Source organism: Equus przewalskii, chromosome 15 (assembly GCF_037783145.1).
Source record: "Equus przewalskii isolate Varuska chromosome 15, EquPr2, whole genome shotgun sequence".
NCBI lineage: Eukaryota > Metazoa > Chordata > Mammalia > Perissodactyla > Equidae > Equus > Equus przewalskii.
The window spans coordinates 72896513-72915094 of NC_091845.1; the positions used below are offsets into that span (position 1 = coordinate 72896513).

Genomic DNA, 18582 nt, shown 5'->3' on the forward strand with positions numbered 1-18582 from the left:
GAATGAGTGCTAACAGGTATGGAGTATCTTTTTGAAGGTGATGAAAATTAATTGTGGTGATGGTTACACAACTCTGTGGATATACTAAAAACCTGTTGAATTGTACATCTTAAATGCATGAATTATATGATATGTGCAATATATCTCAGTAAAGCGGTTTAAAAAGAAAAAGAGTTGAAATAATACAAAGCATATTCTCTGACCATGATGGCATTAATTTAAAAATCAGTAAGAGAAAGATGACTGGAAAAATCTCCATGTACTTGGAAGTTAACACACTTCTAAATAATCCATGGGTCCAAAAGTATGTCTCAAGAGGAATTAGATGTTCAGCAGATAAAGGAATACTACAAATAACATATACACACATAAATGTGGTGACTTAAATGGACTAATTCCTTTAAAATCACAAATTAACAAAACTTGCTCAGGAAGAAATATATTACCTGAATAGTCTTATATCTATTTTTAAAAAATGAAGTTATAGTTAAAAACCCTCTGAAAAAGAAATCTCTTAGCCCAGATAATTTCACTTTTGTATTCTTCCAGACATTTGAAGAAGAAATACCAAATTCTGCACCACTTCTAGAAAATAGAAAAGGGGGGAACAATTCCCAACTCATTTTATGAAGCCAGCATTACCTTAATCCAGAACCAGACAAACACATACAAGAAAATAAAACTACAGACCAACATCCCTCATGAAGATAGACCTAAAAATCATTAACAAAAGACTAGCAAGTCAAAGCTAAGCTTCCCAACCTCTCAGGCCCCTCTTGAACAATCAGCAGATACCCCAAGGGAAAGATGGTCCCAAATGCTAGCTCCTCCTCCTCTCTAGATTTCCTTCTAGCTCTGGATGCCATACTCCTTCACCAGCCTGTTAATAGTCCAGTGCCTTCAAACAGGATTTCTCCTCCAGATTCTCTTAGTGAGAAGGTTAATTCAAAACACTTAGTTCATCATTACCAGAAGCGGAACCCTTCAGATCAACTTTTCATATCTAGAGATCCGTAATTGTATCTCTACTTACAGAAATACTGCCAAAAGAGGTTGTTTGAGTCAAAGGGTTTCTTTTGTGCCCCTTTTCTGCCTTGTATGTTGCCCTTCTTCTACTTTCAGCTAACATACTGTTGAAGCTTTATTCTTTGCCAGGTAACAAGTGTTTTATATGCGATGGCTTATTTAATTCTCATATCACTATGAGTTTAGGTATCAGTCGTCCAATTTTACAGTTGAGAAAACAGAAGCTCTGCGAGTTTGCACACCTAGTAAGTGACGTAGCTTGGATGCAAATCCAGGTCTTGTATGACTCTAAATCTTGGGTTCTTTATCTCTTTAATGTATGGCTAGTCATGACACAACATGTTTGTATGTCTATCTTCTTACCTCCTAGGCTGTGGAATCCCTAAAAGAGAGTTCTCTTGGTGTCCTGAGATTCCTTATTGCTTAAGAGACTCAAAATTAGGCCAGTCACATAAGAAAGTAACTCCTGATTTTGACTTGCTGATATTTCCTTGGATCCCACTGGCACTTACTAGGCACTCAGTGTGTTTCTTCTCAGTACTTCAGGTTGCCTTCCTAAAGCAGAATGTGAGCAGAAGACATCACTCTTTTAAAGTAATGGAGAAAATATCCGTACATCAAAATCAAACACTTACTTAACAAAATGTAGAGGCAACACTGCAGAAACCAGGTTTGTGGCTTATGAAAGACATGGACAGAAAAAATGGGTTTCCTGAAAGAAGTGATACACTCACTAAAGTGTGATGAGTGCTATGTTAAATACAGCCTACAGAATTAGGATCTTGAGTCTTTCCTGTGCCTGGTCCTGTGAGGGTTGGATATGGAAAGTACCTTTGGGCAGATTCTTTCTTGTGGACAGGCTCTTGCAACCCTCTTTTGATAGGTCCTTTAACTACCCTTCTGTCCTGGTTTTTTATCACGTTCTCCTTCTGCCTTGGTCTTCTGACTAGGTGTCCTCTCCAGCAAGTATCTCATTCACCTTTATGTGTGAGGGCACTAGGTGCCTTTGAAGATAGTAGGTGCTAAAATATGTATACTGAATATGCAAAGGAATATACATTTTAGTTAATCCCTAAGCAATAATGGAGTTTTCTATAACTTTCTTCTTTAGTAGTTTATAGGAGTTTATATCAGGGCTGAGAAATCTCCAGTCCAAAACTTAATTTCATTAAGCCCAAGGACAAGGGTAAGAGGTAATCTTGTTTATGTCTACAGTTGTACAAATACAATTCGTCATGAATATAATTATACTTTAAAACCAAAAATTGGTGGCAAATATAGCAAAAATTTAACACTGGTTCTTTCTGGGTAGTTAGTCCTTTTGTGTGCTTTTCTGTTTCCAAGTTTTCCTGCATTCAATAGTCATTACCTCTAGACTCTGAGAAAATGTTACTTTGGTAAGGAAAAAAAAGGCAATCTGCATTGGAAAAACCTTTAGAGAGTATCTATTATTTCCAATAAGAAAATTTCCTCTGCACATGTCTTATATGTGTTTAACCATCCAGCCAGCCCCTGCTTCTAAACTTTCCGGGACAAATAACCATCTACTGAGGTATACTGTTTTCTTTTTCTAGCTCTAAGCTTAAAAACATCTTCTCTCTTTTGTACGTTGATCCTTTTTATGCTCTGTAATACTCTCAGAATTACATCTGATTCATCTACCACATGATTCTCCTCGAAATATTTAAAGGCAGCTATCATGTGACTTGGGCAAATTTTGAGGCAATATATCTGTCTCTTTCTTTGCATTCTAGCTTTCTTCCTCTCTTTTGGGCTATTACAAAGAACTGAAGTGTATGCTGTAACTTTATTTATTGTATATACTCTTTTATCTTTATCCTTAATTGAAAATACAGCTGACTAAAGTACTTTAGTGTATATTTCTCAATAAAATAAATTGCCTTTCACTTTAGTCCTGTTAGGTACTTGTCAAAATCAAGAGTTACTTTCTTCGTATTGTCCTAATTTTTATTATCTTAAGGTAAGTAATAAGGAACTTCAAGGCACCAGGAGACCTTAGAGAGACCAAAGGATCGTTTACTGCCCCTTTTTGTACTGCTGAAAACATTATTACTAAAAAAATAATGACACAATGGTATAACAACCATATATTACCACATTTATTGTAGCCCTCTGTTCATGAGATCTATTTCCTCAAGGTTTTTCTCACAATCAGGAAATGTTTCAAAGTGGGGCTGGATTCTGCCCTTTGAAAACTCTTAGGGTAGACGTGATGTGACTGGAACTCACCACAGCCAATCTCTGTTGCCTCATGTTCACTGGATCCTATGAATGTCTCCTCTGTTCTTTGATGGTAATGTTAAAAATCAAGCTGGTACAATTTTAAAAATAGATTTCTCAAAAGAACTTTGCAAGTATTACATGTTCAATTTGTTGCAATAATGTAAAATTTATCTTTCTGAATAAAGGTGCACACAGATCTTAGTGTGACTTACTTCAAAACTATTAAAAGTTTGAGCTTAGTTATTTTTACTTTTCTCTGCTCAAAACAGATTTTTTTTTAAACCATTACTTGTATGGAGGTTCTTAACATGGCTTAAGGCCTACAAATGGGAATTTAACCAAGAGTTTCCTAGAACCTCCTTTTAAGAAGTTTTACTTTGCCATGAATCAGTGGCTCTTTCTAGAAAAATATCATTCCCTCTTAGTAACTAATGCTGTTGGCTTCATGCATTGCTATACTTGGTACTGTAGATGACTGTGCTAAATGATAAAGTGGCCATAATAGAGTGTGAATAAGCTTCAGAGTGAAGATAGCAACTTAACCACATGTAGTACGTTTGATCTCTCTTGAAATTCCACTAAAATGACAGTAAAGAGATTTTTTTTAAGGAATAACCTGATAATAACAAAGGAAAAAGGAGAAGATATAGCAATAATAAAGATTTGGAAACTGGAAAGTAAATAAACTTAGCAGACTACCTGATTCCAAAGCCACCAGAGGTAAAGACCAAGAATCAACTGGAGGGGCCAGCCCGGTGGTGCAGTGGTTAAGTTCACACATTCCGCTTCTCCGTGGCCCGGGGTTCGCCAGTTCGGATCCTGGGTGCAGACATGGCACCGCTTGGCACGCCATGTTGTGGTAGGCGTCCCACATATAAAGTAGAGGAAGATGGGCATGGATGTTGGCTCAGGGCCAGGCTTCCTCAGCAAAAAAGAAGAGGACTGGCAGTAGTTAGCTCAGGGCTAATCCTCCTCAAAAAAAAAAAAAAAAAAAATCAACTGGATATACCCAGGAAAAACCTCCAAACATTCAGGACTTGGGAGTACCAGGACCCTTGGGAGTTGGGGTGGGGAAAAGGTAGAGCCAAAAATCAGAAAGTTTGCTTAAAGAAACAGTTGATCTCCAGATCATCTCCTCTACCCAGGCAGAATACTGATGCTTTATTCGCTGGAGAGTGTAAAAGAGAGGGCGTTTGGGCTGTGGAGCACTGGGTACAACTGAAGGTATGGTTACCATATTGAAAACAGATTAAATGAGCATATCCATACTGATTGCTGAGTTGCCCAGTCTTCAGTCCTCACTCAAATTACAGAATCCTGGCAACCTGTCCTGAACCTCCAGGCAAGAAACTAAAAGATACTATACTGGAGAATCTGACCATCCCAAGAATAAAGACCTGAACGTATGACATTGGGTCATCCCCAAGGAAAAACCCAGCCACATCATTTTACAATAAAGCTCAAAGTCAACAAACCCATAGGTCAGAACTTAGCATCTACTCTTAAATATGAGCACAGAACAAAAGATCACTCAATACCTGAGTAAAGCCTCTTACATTAAAGGATAGAGACCAAACAAATAGAAAGAGGAAAAAGTAACTTGGATGAAACAGAGATTTTCAAGGAGAAGAAACCAAAACACTTATTAAATATCCTCTGAGAGGTAAGAGAAAAAATTTCATTCACAGAACATGAACAGAATGGTACTTAATATAAAAGGAACATTCTGAGAACCAAAAAAGAACTCTGGAAAATCAAAATTATGATAGCAGAAATAAAAAAACAGAATATTCAGAAGATAAAGCTAAGTAAACCTCCCAGAAAGAACCAAAAAAAATGATGAAGCAATAGAAAATAGAGACAAGATATGAAAATTAGAGACCCAGTCCAAAAAGTCCAACACAACTGGAAATTGAAGTATGATACAAGCCATATTTGTAATTTTATAATTTAGCCATAAGAGAGTGATGTCAGCAAGATGGCAGAATATAAGTTTCCATTGCTTGTTCCCTCACAGAAACAGAATTTGAAAAACTATCCATGTGCAAAAACCTTCACAAGAGCTAAGGATTCTAGGTGAGAGATTGCAGCACCTGGGTGGAGTACAGAAATAACAAAAGATACATTGAAGAGGTTAGAAAGGAAAATCTCACATTACCCACAGTGCCTCATCCCCTAAGCCCAGGCAGCCCAGCATGAAGAGAGACTCCTTCCCCATGGGGGAAGGAAAGTGGATTGAGACCCAACTTGGCTGTGGACCCCAGCATCAGGCCTGCCCAGTGAACACCAATACCAGGCCAGCACTAATGGACCCAGCCTTCAGGCTCACCAGCACCAGGCCAGCCCCCATGGCCTCAAGCTCCAGACCCACTCCTGTAGTCCCTGGCTCCAGGCTCACTGCAGCATCAGGCCAGCCTCCACAACTCTAAACTCCAGGTGGGCTCCTGCAGAACCATCCCCTAGACTCACCCTAGCATGATGCTGGTACCCAGCAGCCCGAGGGTCACCCCAGTGCCAGACCAGCCCAAGGCTCCAGTGAACCTCAACAGACCTCAACACTGGCCAGCCCACCCTTGCAGACCCAGGCTTCAGGAATTACAGGCCCATCCCAGACTCAGGCTCAAGGCCCACCTATTACCAGGTCAGCCCCTGTGGACTCAGGCACCTGACCAGCCTGCGCAAGCACTCTAGCAGTAAACCTATCCACAGACCCCATCAGACAGCCTACCCAGAATCTCTGGGCAGGGACCCTAGTAAAGGGCTTTCCCTGCCAAAGCCAGTCTGTAAAGATGAGAAGAGATACCTGCTTCTTAAGATGCAGACACCAACATAGTGCCACAAGGATCACGAATAATTAGGGAAACAAGACACCACCAAAGGAACAAAATAAAGCACCAGTGGCCAATCTCAAAGAAACTGAGATCTGCAAACTGCCTGACAAAAACTTGAAAATAATCGTCTTAAAGAATTTCAGTGAACTGCAAGAGAAGACAGACAAGTAAGCAAAATCAGGGAAATGATACATGAAGAAAATGAGAAGTTCAACAGAGATAGAAACCATAAAAACAAACCAAACAAATTCTGGGGCTGAAGAACACAGTGACTGCACTGAGAAATTCCGTGGAGAGTTTCAACAGTAAACTCCATCAAGCAAAAGAATCAGGGAGCATCAAAACAAGTCAATTGAAATTACCCAGTCAGAAAAAAACAAAAAGAACAGAAAAAAAAATGCAAGAAGCCTTCAGGACTTATGGACAACCATCAAAAGTAACAATATATGCATTATGGGAGTACCTAAAGGAGCAGAGAAAGAGAAAGGGGCAGAAAGCTTATTGAAAGAAATAATGACACAAAACTTCCCTAATTTAGAGGGGGGAATGAACATCCAGATCCATGAGGCCCAAGGAACCCTAAACAGATATAAAGAGATCTTCACCAAGACATGTTATAATCAAATTCTGAAAAGTTAAAGAGAGAATTTTGAAAGTAGCAAGAGAAAACCAACTCATCACGTACAAGGGAACCCCCTATAGGACTACTGTGGATTTCTTAGCAGACACCTGGCAGACCAGAATGAGAGGCATGATATATTCCAAAGGGCTGAAAGTAAAAACTGCCAGTCAATAATACTATACCTAGCAAGGCTGTCCGTCGGAAATAAAGGAGAGATAAAGACTTTCTCAGACAAAAAAATCTGTGGGAGTCCATCACCACTAGACCTGCCTTAGAAGAAATGCTAAAGAGAGTTCTTCAAGTTGAAAGGAAGAATGCCAACTAACATGAAAACATATGAAAGTATAAAACACGTTGTAAAGGTAAGAATATAGTCAAATTCAGGATCCTCTAATACTGTAATGGTGGTATGTAAATCACTTTCAAATCTGGTGTAAAAATTAAAAGACAAAAGTATAAAAAAAATATAACTACAGCAATTTGATACTGGGTACACAATATATAAGACATATAAATTGTGACATCAATAACATAAAATGTGAGGGGAGGAGAAGTTAAAGCATAAAGTTCTTGTATGCAGTTGAAGTTAAGTTGTTATCAGTTTAAAATAGACTGTTACAGCTATGTTTTATGTAAGCCTCATGGTAACCACAAATAAGAAACCTGTAATAGATACACAAAAGATAAAGAGAAAGGAATCAAAGTATACCACTACAAAAAATCATCAAATGACAAAGGAAGACAGCAAGAAAGAAACAATGGAACTACAAAACAGTCAAAACATTCACAAAATGGCAATAGTAAGCCTTAACTATAAATAATTACTTTAAATGTAAGTGGATCAAAACTGCCATTCAACGGGGCTGGCCCCGTGGCCAAGTGGTTGAGTTCGCACGCTCCGCTGCAGGTGGCCCAGTGTTTCGTTGGTTCGAATCCTGGGCGCGGACATGGCACTGCTCATCAGACCACGCTGAGGCAGCATCCCACATGCCACAACTAGAAGGACCCACAACGAAGAATATACAACTATGTACTGGGGAGCTTTGGGGAGAAAAAGGAAAAAATAAAATCTTTATAAAAACTGCCATTCAACAGATGCAGAGTGGGCAAAATGATGAAAAAACAAGATCCCAGGGGCCGGCCCCATGGGCAAGTGGTTAACTTCATGCACTCCACTTTGGTGGCCCAGAGTTTTGCCAGTTCAGATCCTGGCCACAGACATAACACCACCCATCAGGCCGTGCTGAGGTGGCATCCCACATAGCACAACTAGAAGGACCTGCAACTAGAATATGTACAAATATGTACTGGGGGGCTTTGGGGAGGAGAAGAAAAGAAAAAAAAAGATTGGCAACGGATGTTAGCTCAGGTGCCAATCTTTAAGAAAAAACAGTCTGTGGGGCCAGCCAGGTGGCACAGTGGTTAAGTTCTCACATTCCGCTTCGGCAGCCCGGGTTTCGCCAGTTAGGATCCTGGGTGTGGACTTGGCACGGCTTGGCGTCCACATATAAAGTAGAGGAAGATGGGCACAGATGTTAGTTAAGGGCCAGTCTTCCTCAGCAAAAAGAGGAATTGGCAGCAGATGTTACCTCAGGGCTAATCTTCCTGAAAAAAAAAAACAATCTATTTTAAGTTAAGAACTGAAATTTGAATGCATTCTAAAGGTCTACATTTTTATTCTCCTTGCCCCCTCTCACATTTTATGTTTTTGTTGTCACAGTTTACATCTTTTTATCTTGTGTATCCCTTAACTAATTATTGTAATCATACTTATTTTTACCACTTTTGTCTTTAACCTTCATACTAGGTTTATAAATGATTAATCCACCACATTTACTATATATTTACATTTACTAGTGACATTTATACTTTCATATGTTCTCTTGTTATTTATTAATGCTCTTTCTTTTCAGCTTAGAGAAAATCCCTTTAACATTTCTTTTAAGGCAAGTCTAGTGGTGATGAACTCCTTTAGCTTTGTTTGTCTGGAGAACTCTTTTTCTCTCCTTCAATTCTGAAGGACAACTTTGCTGGGTAGCATATTCTTCATTGGAAGGTTTTTTCTTTCAGCACTTTGAATATATCATGCCACTCCCTTCTGGCCTGCACAGTTTCTGCTGAAAAATCTGCTGATAGTCTTATGAGGGTTCCCTTGTAGATAACCAGGTTGTTTTTCTCTTGCTGCTTTTAAGATCCTCTCCTCATCTTTAACTTTTCACACTTTAATTATAATGCGTCTTGGTGTGGGTCTCTTTGGGTTCCTCTTATTTGGAACTCTATGGGCTTCCTGAATCTGGATGTCTATTTCCTTACCCATGATAGGGAAGTTCTCAGCCATTATTTTTTCAAATAAGTTTTCTTCCCCTTTCTGTCTTCTCTTTCTGGGACCTCTGTAATGCAAATGTTGGTCTGCTTGATGTTGTCCCATAAGTCCCTTAAGCTATCTTCACTTTTTTTCTGTTTTCTTTTTTTTTTTTTTTTTTTTTTGCTGCTCTTTTGGATAAGTTCTATGGCCCTGTCTTCAAGTTCACTGATCTTTTCTTCCGCTTCATCTAGTCTGCTGTTCAAATGTATTTTTCATTTCAATAACTGTATTCTTCAGCTCTGTGATTTCTGTTTGGTAGTTTCTTATATTTTCTGTCTCTTCACTGTGTTCATTCATTCTTCTGAGTTTGGTGAGCATCTTCATGACCATTGTTTTGAACTCTATCAGTTAAATCACTTATCTCCATTTCATTAAAGATTTTTTTCTGACCTTTTTTTCCTTCTTTAGTTTTGAACATATTCCTTTGTTTCTTCATTTTGTTTGACTCTCTTTGTTGGTTTCTATGCATTAGATGAAACAGCCACCTCTCTCCATCTTAAAGTAGTGACCTCATGTAGGAGGTGTACCTTATTATTCAACCCTGCCCCAGCTCTCAAACCTTTGTCATTGTCACAGTAGCCTATTTTATTTTCAATGTCTCCCAGTATTTGAAGGTGTGCCAAGACTTGTCAGTGTCCCAAAGAGGGAAAGGACCTCAGTCAGCACCTAGATTCAGGCAGATTAGAAGCCATATCCTCAGGCAGCAGTGTTTTGTTTTTTGTTTTTTTTTTTTTGAAGATTGGCACCTGAGCTAACAACTGTTGCCAATCTTTTTCTTTTTTTTCCTGCTTTATCTCCCCAAACCCCCCCTGTACACAGCTATACATCTTAGCTGCAGGTCCTTCTAGTTGTGGGATGTGGGACGCTGCCTCAACGTGGCCCGACGAGCGGTGCCATGTCCGCACCCAAGATCCGAACCCTGGGCTGCCACAGCAGAGCGTGCGAACTTAACCACTCAGCCACAGAGCCAGCCCCAGGCAGCAGCTTTTAAATTATGCACATATAGACAGTCTGGTGGGACTGCAAGCCTAAGCCCAGAGTTAAGTGATGTAGAGGTGTTCCCCTGAGCAGCAGTCACAAAAATTAGGGAATTAGACAAGTGTATAATCTCCTTTCTGGGAGATATCAGCAAGCTGGAGCAAGGCAGAAGGAGAGTGCTAATATGGCATTCACCAGCCTATGTTCCCTAAAAGCACCTCCTTAGGGACCTAGATGTGTGACAGACCTGAAGCCTACCACTGAGGCTGAAGCACCAGCACAAACAAACAGGCCTCTTTCACAGAAAGACTGGAGGTATGTTTCAGTCTACTGTCTGTGCAGTGCTCTGGGTGTGGTAGCCTGCCAAGAACTGTCTGATTGATACAGTCCCGTAGGACCCAGGAATGTAAACCCCACTGGCCACCAGAGCCAGGTGATCAGGGGGTGTCCCCTGTGTGGCAGCCACAAAAACCAGGGCACCAGATGTATCTAAAAGCTCCACTCTACAAGATACTGGTACTCTGGACCACAGCAGAGGGAGGGCGTGAAGATAGTGCCCACTGGCTGGAATGAGGCAGAGGGAGAGTGTAAAGATGGTATATACATACACACACATACTACATATACAAACATATACATATACATATGTCATTTGCAACAACATGGATGAAACTGGAATACCTTAAGCTAAATGATATGTTAGGCACAGAAAAACAAATACTACATGATCCTCACTTATATGTGGAATCTAAAAAATGTCAAATTCGTAGAAGCAGAGAGTAGAATGGTGGTCACCAGGGGCTGGAGGTGTGGGGGAAAGGGGGACATGCTGTGTTCAAAGAGTATAAAGTTACAGTTATTCTTCCTACATAAGTCTAAAGATCTAATGCACAGTATGATGACTATAGTTATCAATATTGTACTGAATACTGGAAATTTGCTAAGAGAATAGATTTCAGGTCCTCTCATCCTCTCCCTGCCAAAAAATGGTAAGTTTTGAGGAAATGATATGTTAAGTAGCTGTAGTAATTGTTCCATTATGTATGTCAAAATATCTCATTGTATACCTTAAATAAAACTTTTATTTAAAATGTTAAAAAAAATTTAATAGAATTAGCTACAATAAAAAAGTTAAACATAAAATTATTTTTTTTTATTTTTTAAAGATTGGCACCTGAGTTCACAACTGTTGCCAATCTTCTTTTCTTCCCCCCTGCTTTTTCTCCCCAAATATCCCCAGTGTATAGTTGTATATTATAGTTGTGGGCCCTTCTAGAATTGTGGCATGTGGGACGCTACCTCAGCGTGGCCTGACAAGCAGTGCCATGTCCACGCTCAGGATCCGAACTGATGAAACCCTTGGCCACTGAAGTGGAGCGTGCAAACTTAACCACTTGGCCTTGGGGCTGGCCCCATAAAATTAATTTTAATTATATATCTTATTTAACCAAATATATCTAAAATGTTATTTCAGTATGTATTCAATATAAAAATATTCATAAAATGTCTTACTCTTTTTTCTTACTGTCTTCAAAAATCTGTTGTATATTACACTTAAAGACATCTAAAATTGGACCAGCTACCTGGCTAGTGGCTACCATACTGGACTGTGCAGATTTGAATAACAGGAGTTCCAAACAAGAGAGCATGGATAAGGGGAAAGAGAGGCAGGGAAGAAATAAAATAATTTAAGAAAATGTCCAAGAACTAAAGGATACCAGTTTCCAAATTGAGCAGGCTTTCAGAAAGCCCAGCATAGAGGAATTAGACCTAGACCAAGGCACTTCATCATGATATTTCCAAATACCAGAGACTCAGAGAAACCTCTACAGGCTTCAAAGGAAAAAAAAGAGAAAACCAGATTACAGTCAAAGGATCAGATATCAACATGTTTTAGATTTCTCAACAGTGGGTAGATAGAAGACAGTGGACTAGTGCCTTTAAAATTCTGAAGGAAAAGTATTACCAAGCTATAATTCTATAACTAGCCAGAATATCAACCCAGCTAGGAGATAGATAAAAGGCATTTTCAAGTACTGAAGATCTCAAAAAATATACCTGCCATGCTCCCATTTTTAGGAAGTTCCTGAAGAATGTGTTAACACCAAAAAAAGGAAGTAAACCAAGAATGAGGAAAATGTGAGATAGAAGAAACAGGAGAAAGGTGGAAAGAATCCCTAGGATGAAACTGTGAACCAGGCCTAGAAATCAACCAGTCCAGATTAGAGTAGTTCAGAAGGAACCGAGAGGGGCCAGCCCAGTGGCACAGTGGTTAAGTTCACGCATTCCACTTTGGCAGCCTGGGATTCGCTGGTTCAGATCCCAGGTACGGATATGGCACTGCTCAGCAAGCCATGCTGTGGCAGGCGTCCCATGTATAAAGTAGAGGAAGATGGGCATGGATGTTAGCTCAGGGCCAGTCTTCCTCAGCAAAAAGAGGAGGATTGGCAGCAGATGTTAGCTCAGGGCTAATCTTCCTCAAAACAAAAAAAACTGATGGAGGAAATTTGAGGCCCTATCTGATAAGTGCACTTTGTACCCTAAACTCAAGTAAAAGTAAAACTCACTCAAGCCACAAAAAAAAAGAAGGAACCGAGAAAGACTTTATCAAGAAAATCCAATTCATAGAATACCTGATGGGACAGATTATGGATATAGGAAACAGGCAGAGACTTTTGGGGTTGAATTAGTAAATTGTACACAGAAAACTAAGCAAATAAGAAATCAAAGAAAGATATAAAGTTATAAACTCAATGTTGAGTAATTTGAATATATTAAAAGGTTGGGAAGGACATGTAAATAAAGTGGAATCAGTCATTAAAGAGCTAAACCCTCGTCTTTCATAGTGCACAATTAATACACACTTCTTAAAAGGAGCAATAGAAGTGTCTCACCTGAAAATATAAAGATAAAAACCAAAATAATCAGGTGTTGAAACTGCTTGGTTCTGAGGAAGTGAAAGTAAAGGGAAGAAAGGGCCTGCCATGTTTTCTAACAAATTTTGTAAAACTGTGTCTCTCTAAGTCTAAAGTATACACATACATAACTTTTAAAAAGAAACATGGGCAATAATAAATCTGGGTGAAGGAAGGACCTTTACCAGGCCATTGCTAATGAGTGTCTTTATCTCCAGCATTGAGTATTGGTTCCGCTGCATGGATGTGGATGGGGATGGTGTACTCTCCATGTATGAGCTGGAGTACTTCTACGAGGAGCAGTGTGAGCGGATGGAAGCCATGGGCATTGAGCCCTTGCCATTCCATGATTTGCTGTGCCAGATGCTCGACCTGGTGAAGCCTGCCAGTGATGGTAAGATTGAGTAAAGAGCCATTTGCACTGTTCACCTATGTAACAGAGCGGGGCACATAATCCTGGATTATCCTAAATTATTTAACTTGCCAGAGTCTTCATACAGGCTTTCCAAATATAGTGGTATTTAAGTTTCTCCTTTACTGTTAGTGTAGAACCAACAATTGATGGCAAATCCTGTTAGAGAAACAGGATTTTTCCATAGAAACAGAAAGCAGATTAGTGATGGCCAGGGGCTGATGGCGGGAGTGTTGAGGGGAGACGGTGAGGGACTGCTTGAAGGGCACAGTTTCCTTTTGGGGTGAAGAAAATGTCATGTAAGTTCATAGTGGTGATGGTTGACAACATTGCGAATGTACTAAAAGCCACTGAATTGTACACTTTGAAATGGTGAATTTTATGTTATGTGAATTCTACCTCAAAAAAATAGAATTTTTATATAAAGTAAACATATACACATACTTTTAAACTTCAGTAAAAGTCTTTTTCACTTGCCAAAACAGCTCTTGGAATTTACCAGATTTGTTTTTACTTAGGCAAAATAACTCTACGAGATCTGAAGAGATGCAGAATGGCTCACATCTTTTATGACACTTTCTTTAATCTGGAGAAATACTTAGACCATGAACAGAGAGATCCCTTTGCGGTCCAGAAGGTACAGTATAGTTTTAACTTCTGTATGAGGGCTACAATATCAGGGGCTTTGTGCTACAGAGAAAAATGGTCTCTGTCTACAGGAATCTCGGTCTTTAAAGAGGTAACATTTAAAACATTTCATCACATACTAAAAAGAGAGAATAAAGGACCTAGAGCACATCTCTCCTCACAGCTAATCTTCAAGTTTAGCTTACCTGCACCTGCCTATCATTGAATGAATTGTGTGGCCTTGTACTTACATAAACGTTTGAAACTATTACCAAAAAAGTTTAGAAAAAAATTTGTCCTAACTTTTAAAAATGTATCCATAGGTACATCTGTATTAGAAAGTGTATTGGGCTTGATTTAATTGTACCATACATTTCCTGGATGACATGGTAAATAGCTTTCCCTATCATAATGAAAACCAGAAGCTCTCCATGATAGACAACCTTCGGATAATATAACCCTTTTTCAGGTGTTAATGATTCCTCTACAGGTACTCTACCTGAATAGAGATGCGCACCCTTCCCCATACAAAAAAGCCTGTGGACCCTCAGAAAACACTGGATATATGATGCATATCCAGAAAAAAAACAAACAAACAAAAAGCAGAATATCACCACCTCCCCTTTTATTTCCATTTAAAAAGTAAACATTATGTTGATAGAAAAGCACTATTTCATTTGAGTCCTACAAGAGTACAACTACAGGAAACGTTCACAGTCTTTTCTTTTTCTTTTCCATTTTGCATAACTCTTTGACCTAAATAGTACTAAGAATCAGAAGATCACCTTCTAAAAACAAATACTCTGCACCTGCTCTTGGGGCATATGAAGGTGCATTATCACTAGCCGAAAGTCAGTATTATATTTCATTGAATTTAAGATTCCCCATTATTTTATATACCTTTAAGCAAGAAAGAAACACTCCCAATTGTAAGTCTAAGATGCATGCCAATTTCAGAGATGTTAAAAGGGTGGGATGGGGATTCTTAAAATGGATTAAATATAGTAATTAACACATTCTGTGGTCAATATTTAGGTACTTGCATTCTTCTAGACATAACTAACCTTACATTCTAGGGCACTGCTAACTCATTTTCATCACAGAAAAATATCATTTTACCTGAAACATATAAACCATGATGCTGTTCATATTGTAGAAGGAAAAGAAAATGTATGGCCTTTTCCCCCTTCACTTCTTTTATTTGCGTTATAAATTTTACTTTTAAATCTTTACATTTAAATTTTACTTTTCTTTATAAGAGGTAGTAATTATCAATATCTGTTCCGATCTGCAAAGAACATTATTAATCAGAACGTACTCAGTAAATTCAGGCACTATGTTGAAGAGACACTGGTTATACAGAGATGAAAAAGACTCAGTATATAAAGAATGAGTATGTAGAGATGAAAAAGACCGAAGAGGAAGAGGTGACAATCGACCTATATAGTATAGCAAAAGAAATGATTTGGAGGAAAAAGGGCTGTTTCCAGGAAGATGACACAGATGACATGGTGTCTAAAGTGGCTTTTAAAGAAGCAATAAAAATTGGCCAGAGGAAGAGAAAGCACTATTTCAAGTGGGTATATGTACATTACAAGTCTCTTCAGATAGCTGCTACGCAAAGTGCCAAGGGAGAAGGGGCCAGAGAAGGGTCTCTGATTACAACACTAAGGGATCTAGACCTAAAGAATCCAGCTGCTGAACACTTGATTATAATTTTGTGATTGGAGGTGTAGAAAGTCACTTTAGGAGCGTTACTTTAGAATTCTTTTAACATGTTGAAATGAAACATTTTTCAGATAGGTTTTTTTCAGTGATATACAACATTTGTGATGACCTGTCTCCAGTTCTTTACCTTTGATGATTTTTGTTTCCTGTTGCTGTCCTCTTTCCAATCAGGACGTTGAGAATGATGGGCCTGAGCCCTCCGACTGGGACAGGTTTGCTGCTGAGGAGTATGAGACTCTTGTAGCAGAGGAGTCTGCCCAAGCACAGTTCCAGGAAGGGTGAGTCTCCCTGTGTCTTGTAGAACTTTTCTAACAGGGTAACCATATCAGGAATATTCAAACCATCTTAAAAAATCAAGGGGCCAGCCCAGTGGCATAGTGTTTAAGTTTGCACGCTCTGCTTTGGCAGCCCAGGGTTCTCAGGTTTGGATCCTGGGTGCAGACCTACACATCACTCATCAGGCCATGCTGGGACGGCATCCACATGCAAAATGGAGGAGGATTGGCATGGATGTTAGCTCCGGGCCAATCTTCCTCACCAAAAAAAAAACCAAGCTAGTAATCCTTTCCTGTTTTTGCCATTTTTGAATATCATAAAAATGAGTAACCAATTTTATTGAATGAATATTTTACCCAGCAGTCTTCTCTTCCCTTCTTCACTAATTTCCTGGAAAGTGTTCTCATGTCCCATTTCCTTTAATAGAGTTGTACCTTTCAATGGAAACTAAGATCACTACTACTTTGTTAGTGATGTTAATAAACTCAGTAAATACAGGAGGAGGCTAAAAGAACTGAAGCTCTTTTAAACAATAAAGATGATCATGTTTAAAACAAATCTTTCATACATGGTTTTATGCATTCAACCCTGAACAGGAAGTGACTTCTACAAAGAATTCATAATAGTCAGGCTATAATTCCATAAGGGTACCATAGTAAGAAATTAAACTGAGATTTTCACTGCTTAGAACATTCCAGAAACTTTATAATTTGCTGGCTCTTCCCGTCATCTTTTAGCAATTCCTTTAGCAGTTCTTCTAATTCTTCCTTAGTCATTGTTTCTCTAAAGCTCTCAGTTAATCCTTATTATTAATGTAATGCATTTTTTGAATAGGCAGTACATTCATATGATTTAATATTCAAAGAAACAAAAGAATAAATATTAAAAAGTTTCCTACTACCAAGTTCTCCTCCCCAGAAGCAACCGCTGTTATCATTTTCTTGTGTACCCTTCCAAAGACACTCTCATACACACACACATTTACACACACGTATGTGTATATATATAAAAGAAAATACACATACTTTTTTTCTTTCTTTTTTCTCTTACATACATGATAGCATACTGTATTCATTGTTTGGTCCCTTGCTTTTTTCCACATTTGTATAAAGTTTCTGCTATAAAAGATGAGTAAGTTCTAAAGATTTGTTGTACAACATAGTACCTATAGTTAAAAATATGGCATTGTGCACTTTAAAATATGTTAAGAGGATAGATCTCATGTTAAGTATTCCTACCCAAAAAAGCCACAAAAGAACACAAGGAAATTTTGGGAGGTGATGGATATGTTTAGTACCTTGATTGTGGTACAGTTGTATGCTTATGTCCAAATTCATCAAGATGTATTCATTAAATGTGTATAATTTTTTGTATATCAATTAAATCTCAATAAACCTAAAAATAACAAAGATTGGGAGAACAGCATGGTGAACTTGTATTTTATGATCACTGAGGTATAAATGAGGCTTCACAAACATTTTTGGGGCCTTGAGTGTATGAAGAAAAAGAACTAATAAAAGAATAACTTAAGGTTGGAGGAAAAAAACAATAAATTGGAGGTTATTCCACAGATGTATCAAATGAATGTTCTAAGTTTTTACAGCTGTGTGATATTCCACTGTAGAGTTATACCATTATTTTACAATCCTCTGCTCATGGACATTATATTTCTAATATCTCACTATTAGAAATATAACGTTGCAATAAATAGTCTTATATAAATGTCATTTTATACATACATAGGATAAATTTCTAGAAGTGTAGCAAATAGCATACTTGCAAAGACATGGGAGGATTTTAGAGAAACTAACAAGAAATGATGCAGACACACAGAACCAGAATGGTGGGGAGCCATTTCCATCCCTCAGCCTAAAAGGACAAGGGAAGGAAACCATCACCAGAACCCAAAGAGAGTAACTATATGGAGAGGGTCACCCGACAGGACTTTTCACCTCCAGTAAGGGGATTTAACCAACCTATGGCAACCCAGCTGAGAGACAGCTGCTAGAGTAAATACCCAGTGTCATTCTCCTCATATCCTTCAGTATCCTGCTGGCACATCTGACTGGCTTCCACCCACAAACCAGAAGACAAGAGACCCCACTGATAGGATCCTTTTGGGTCAGCCTCCTGGGGCACAGAGCTAGGGGGAGAGTAGATCTAGAGGGTAAACAGAAAATGTCCAGCTCAGTAGATAACATCAAATAGTCCTCCATTGAGATTTTAGTATTTTTCACCCCTACTGTGAAGTTTTTAATATCTTTATAAAAGTACTGAAGAAGCCATCTCCAAACCACTTTCTCTAATCTGGAGATTTCCTTAATATGCTTAGCCACAAAACTGGGGTCTCATTTTTATGTCAATGACGTAGAAACCCTTAAAGTCATTCATCATCCACTGATTATCTTAAGCCTGACTGCATCAGTAGAAGAGACAGGAAGCAAGTGGATTCACAAGCATGACAAAGTTTTTTGGCATTGAACTCCCTTAGTAAGAATTAGGGTAAGTTTACTGATCTTATGGAGCACCATCACTACTGTTGAGAACATGTGTGGATG

At 38.7% G+C, this 18582-nt stretch overlaps 1 protein-coding gene across 5 annotated transcripts in view; it reads left to right on the top strand.

Moving 5' to 3' along the window:
• PPP2R3A (protein phosphatase 2 regulatory subunit B''alpha) overlaps positions 1-18582 on the top strand; it is a 153202-nt gene that overhangs the window by 106487 nt on the left and 28133 nt on the right. For 4 of the 5 annotated variants that reach the window (XM_070576130.1, XM_070576132.1, XM_070576131.1 and 1 more), the window contains 3 exons: positions 13200-13375; positions 13912-14030; positions 15920-16026. In XM_070576130.1, coding sequence (XP_070432231.1) covers positions 13200-13375; positions 13912-14030; positions 15920-16026 — 402 coding nt within the window. Of the gene's footprint in view, positions 1-13199; positions 13376-13911; positions 14031-15919; positions 16031-18582 lie in introns of those variants that run through there. The other variant, XM_070576133.1, reaches the window with a different exon arrangement.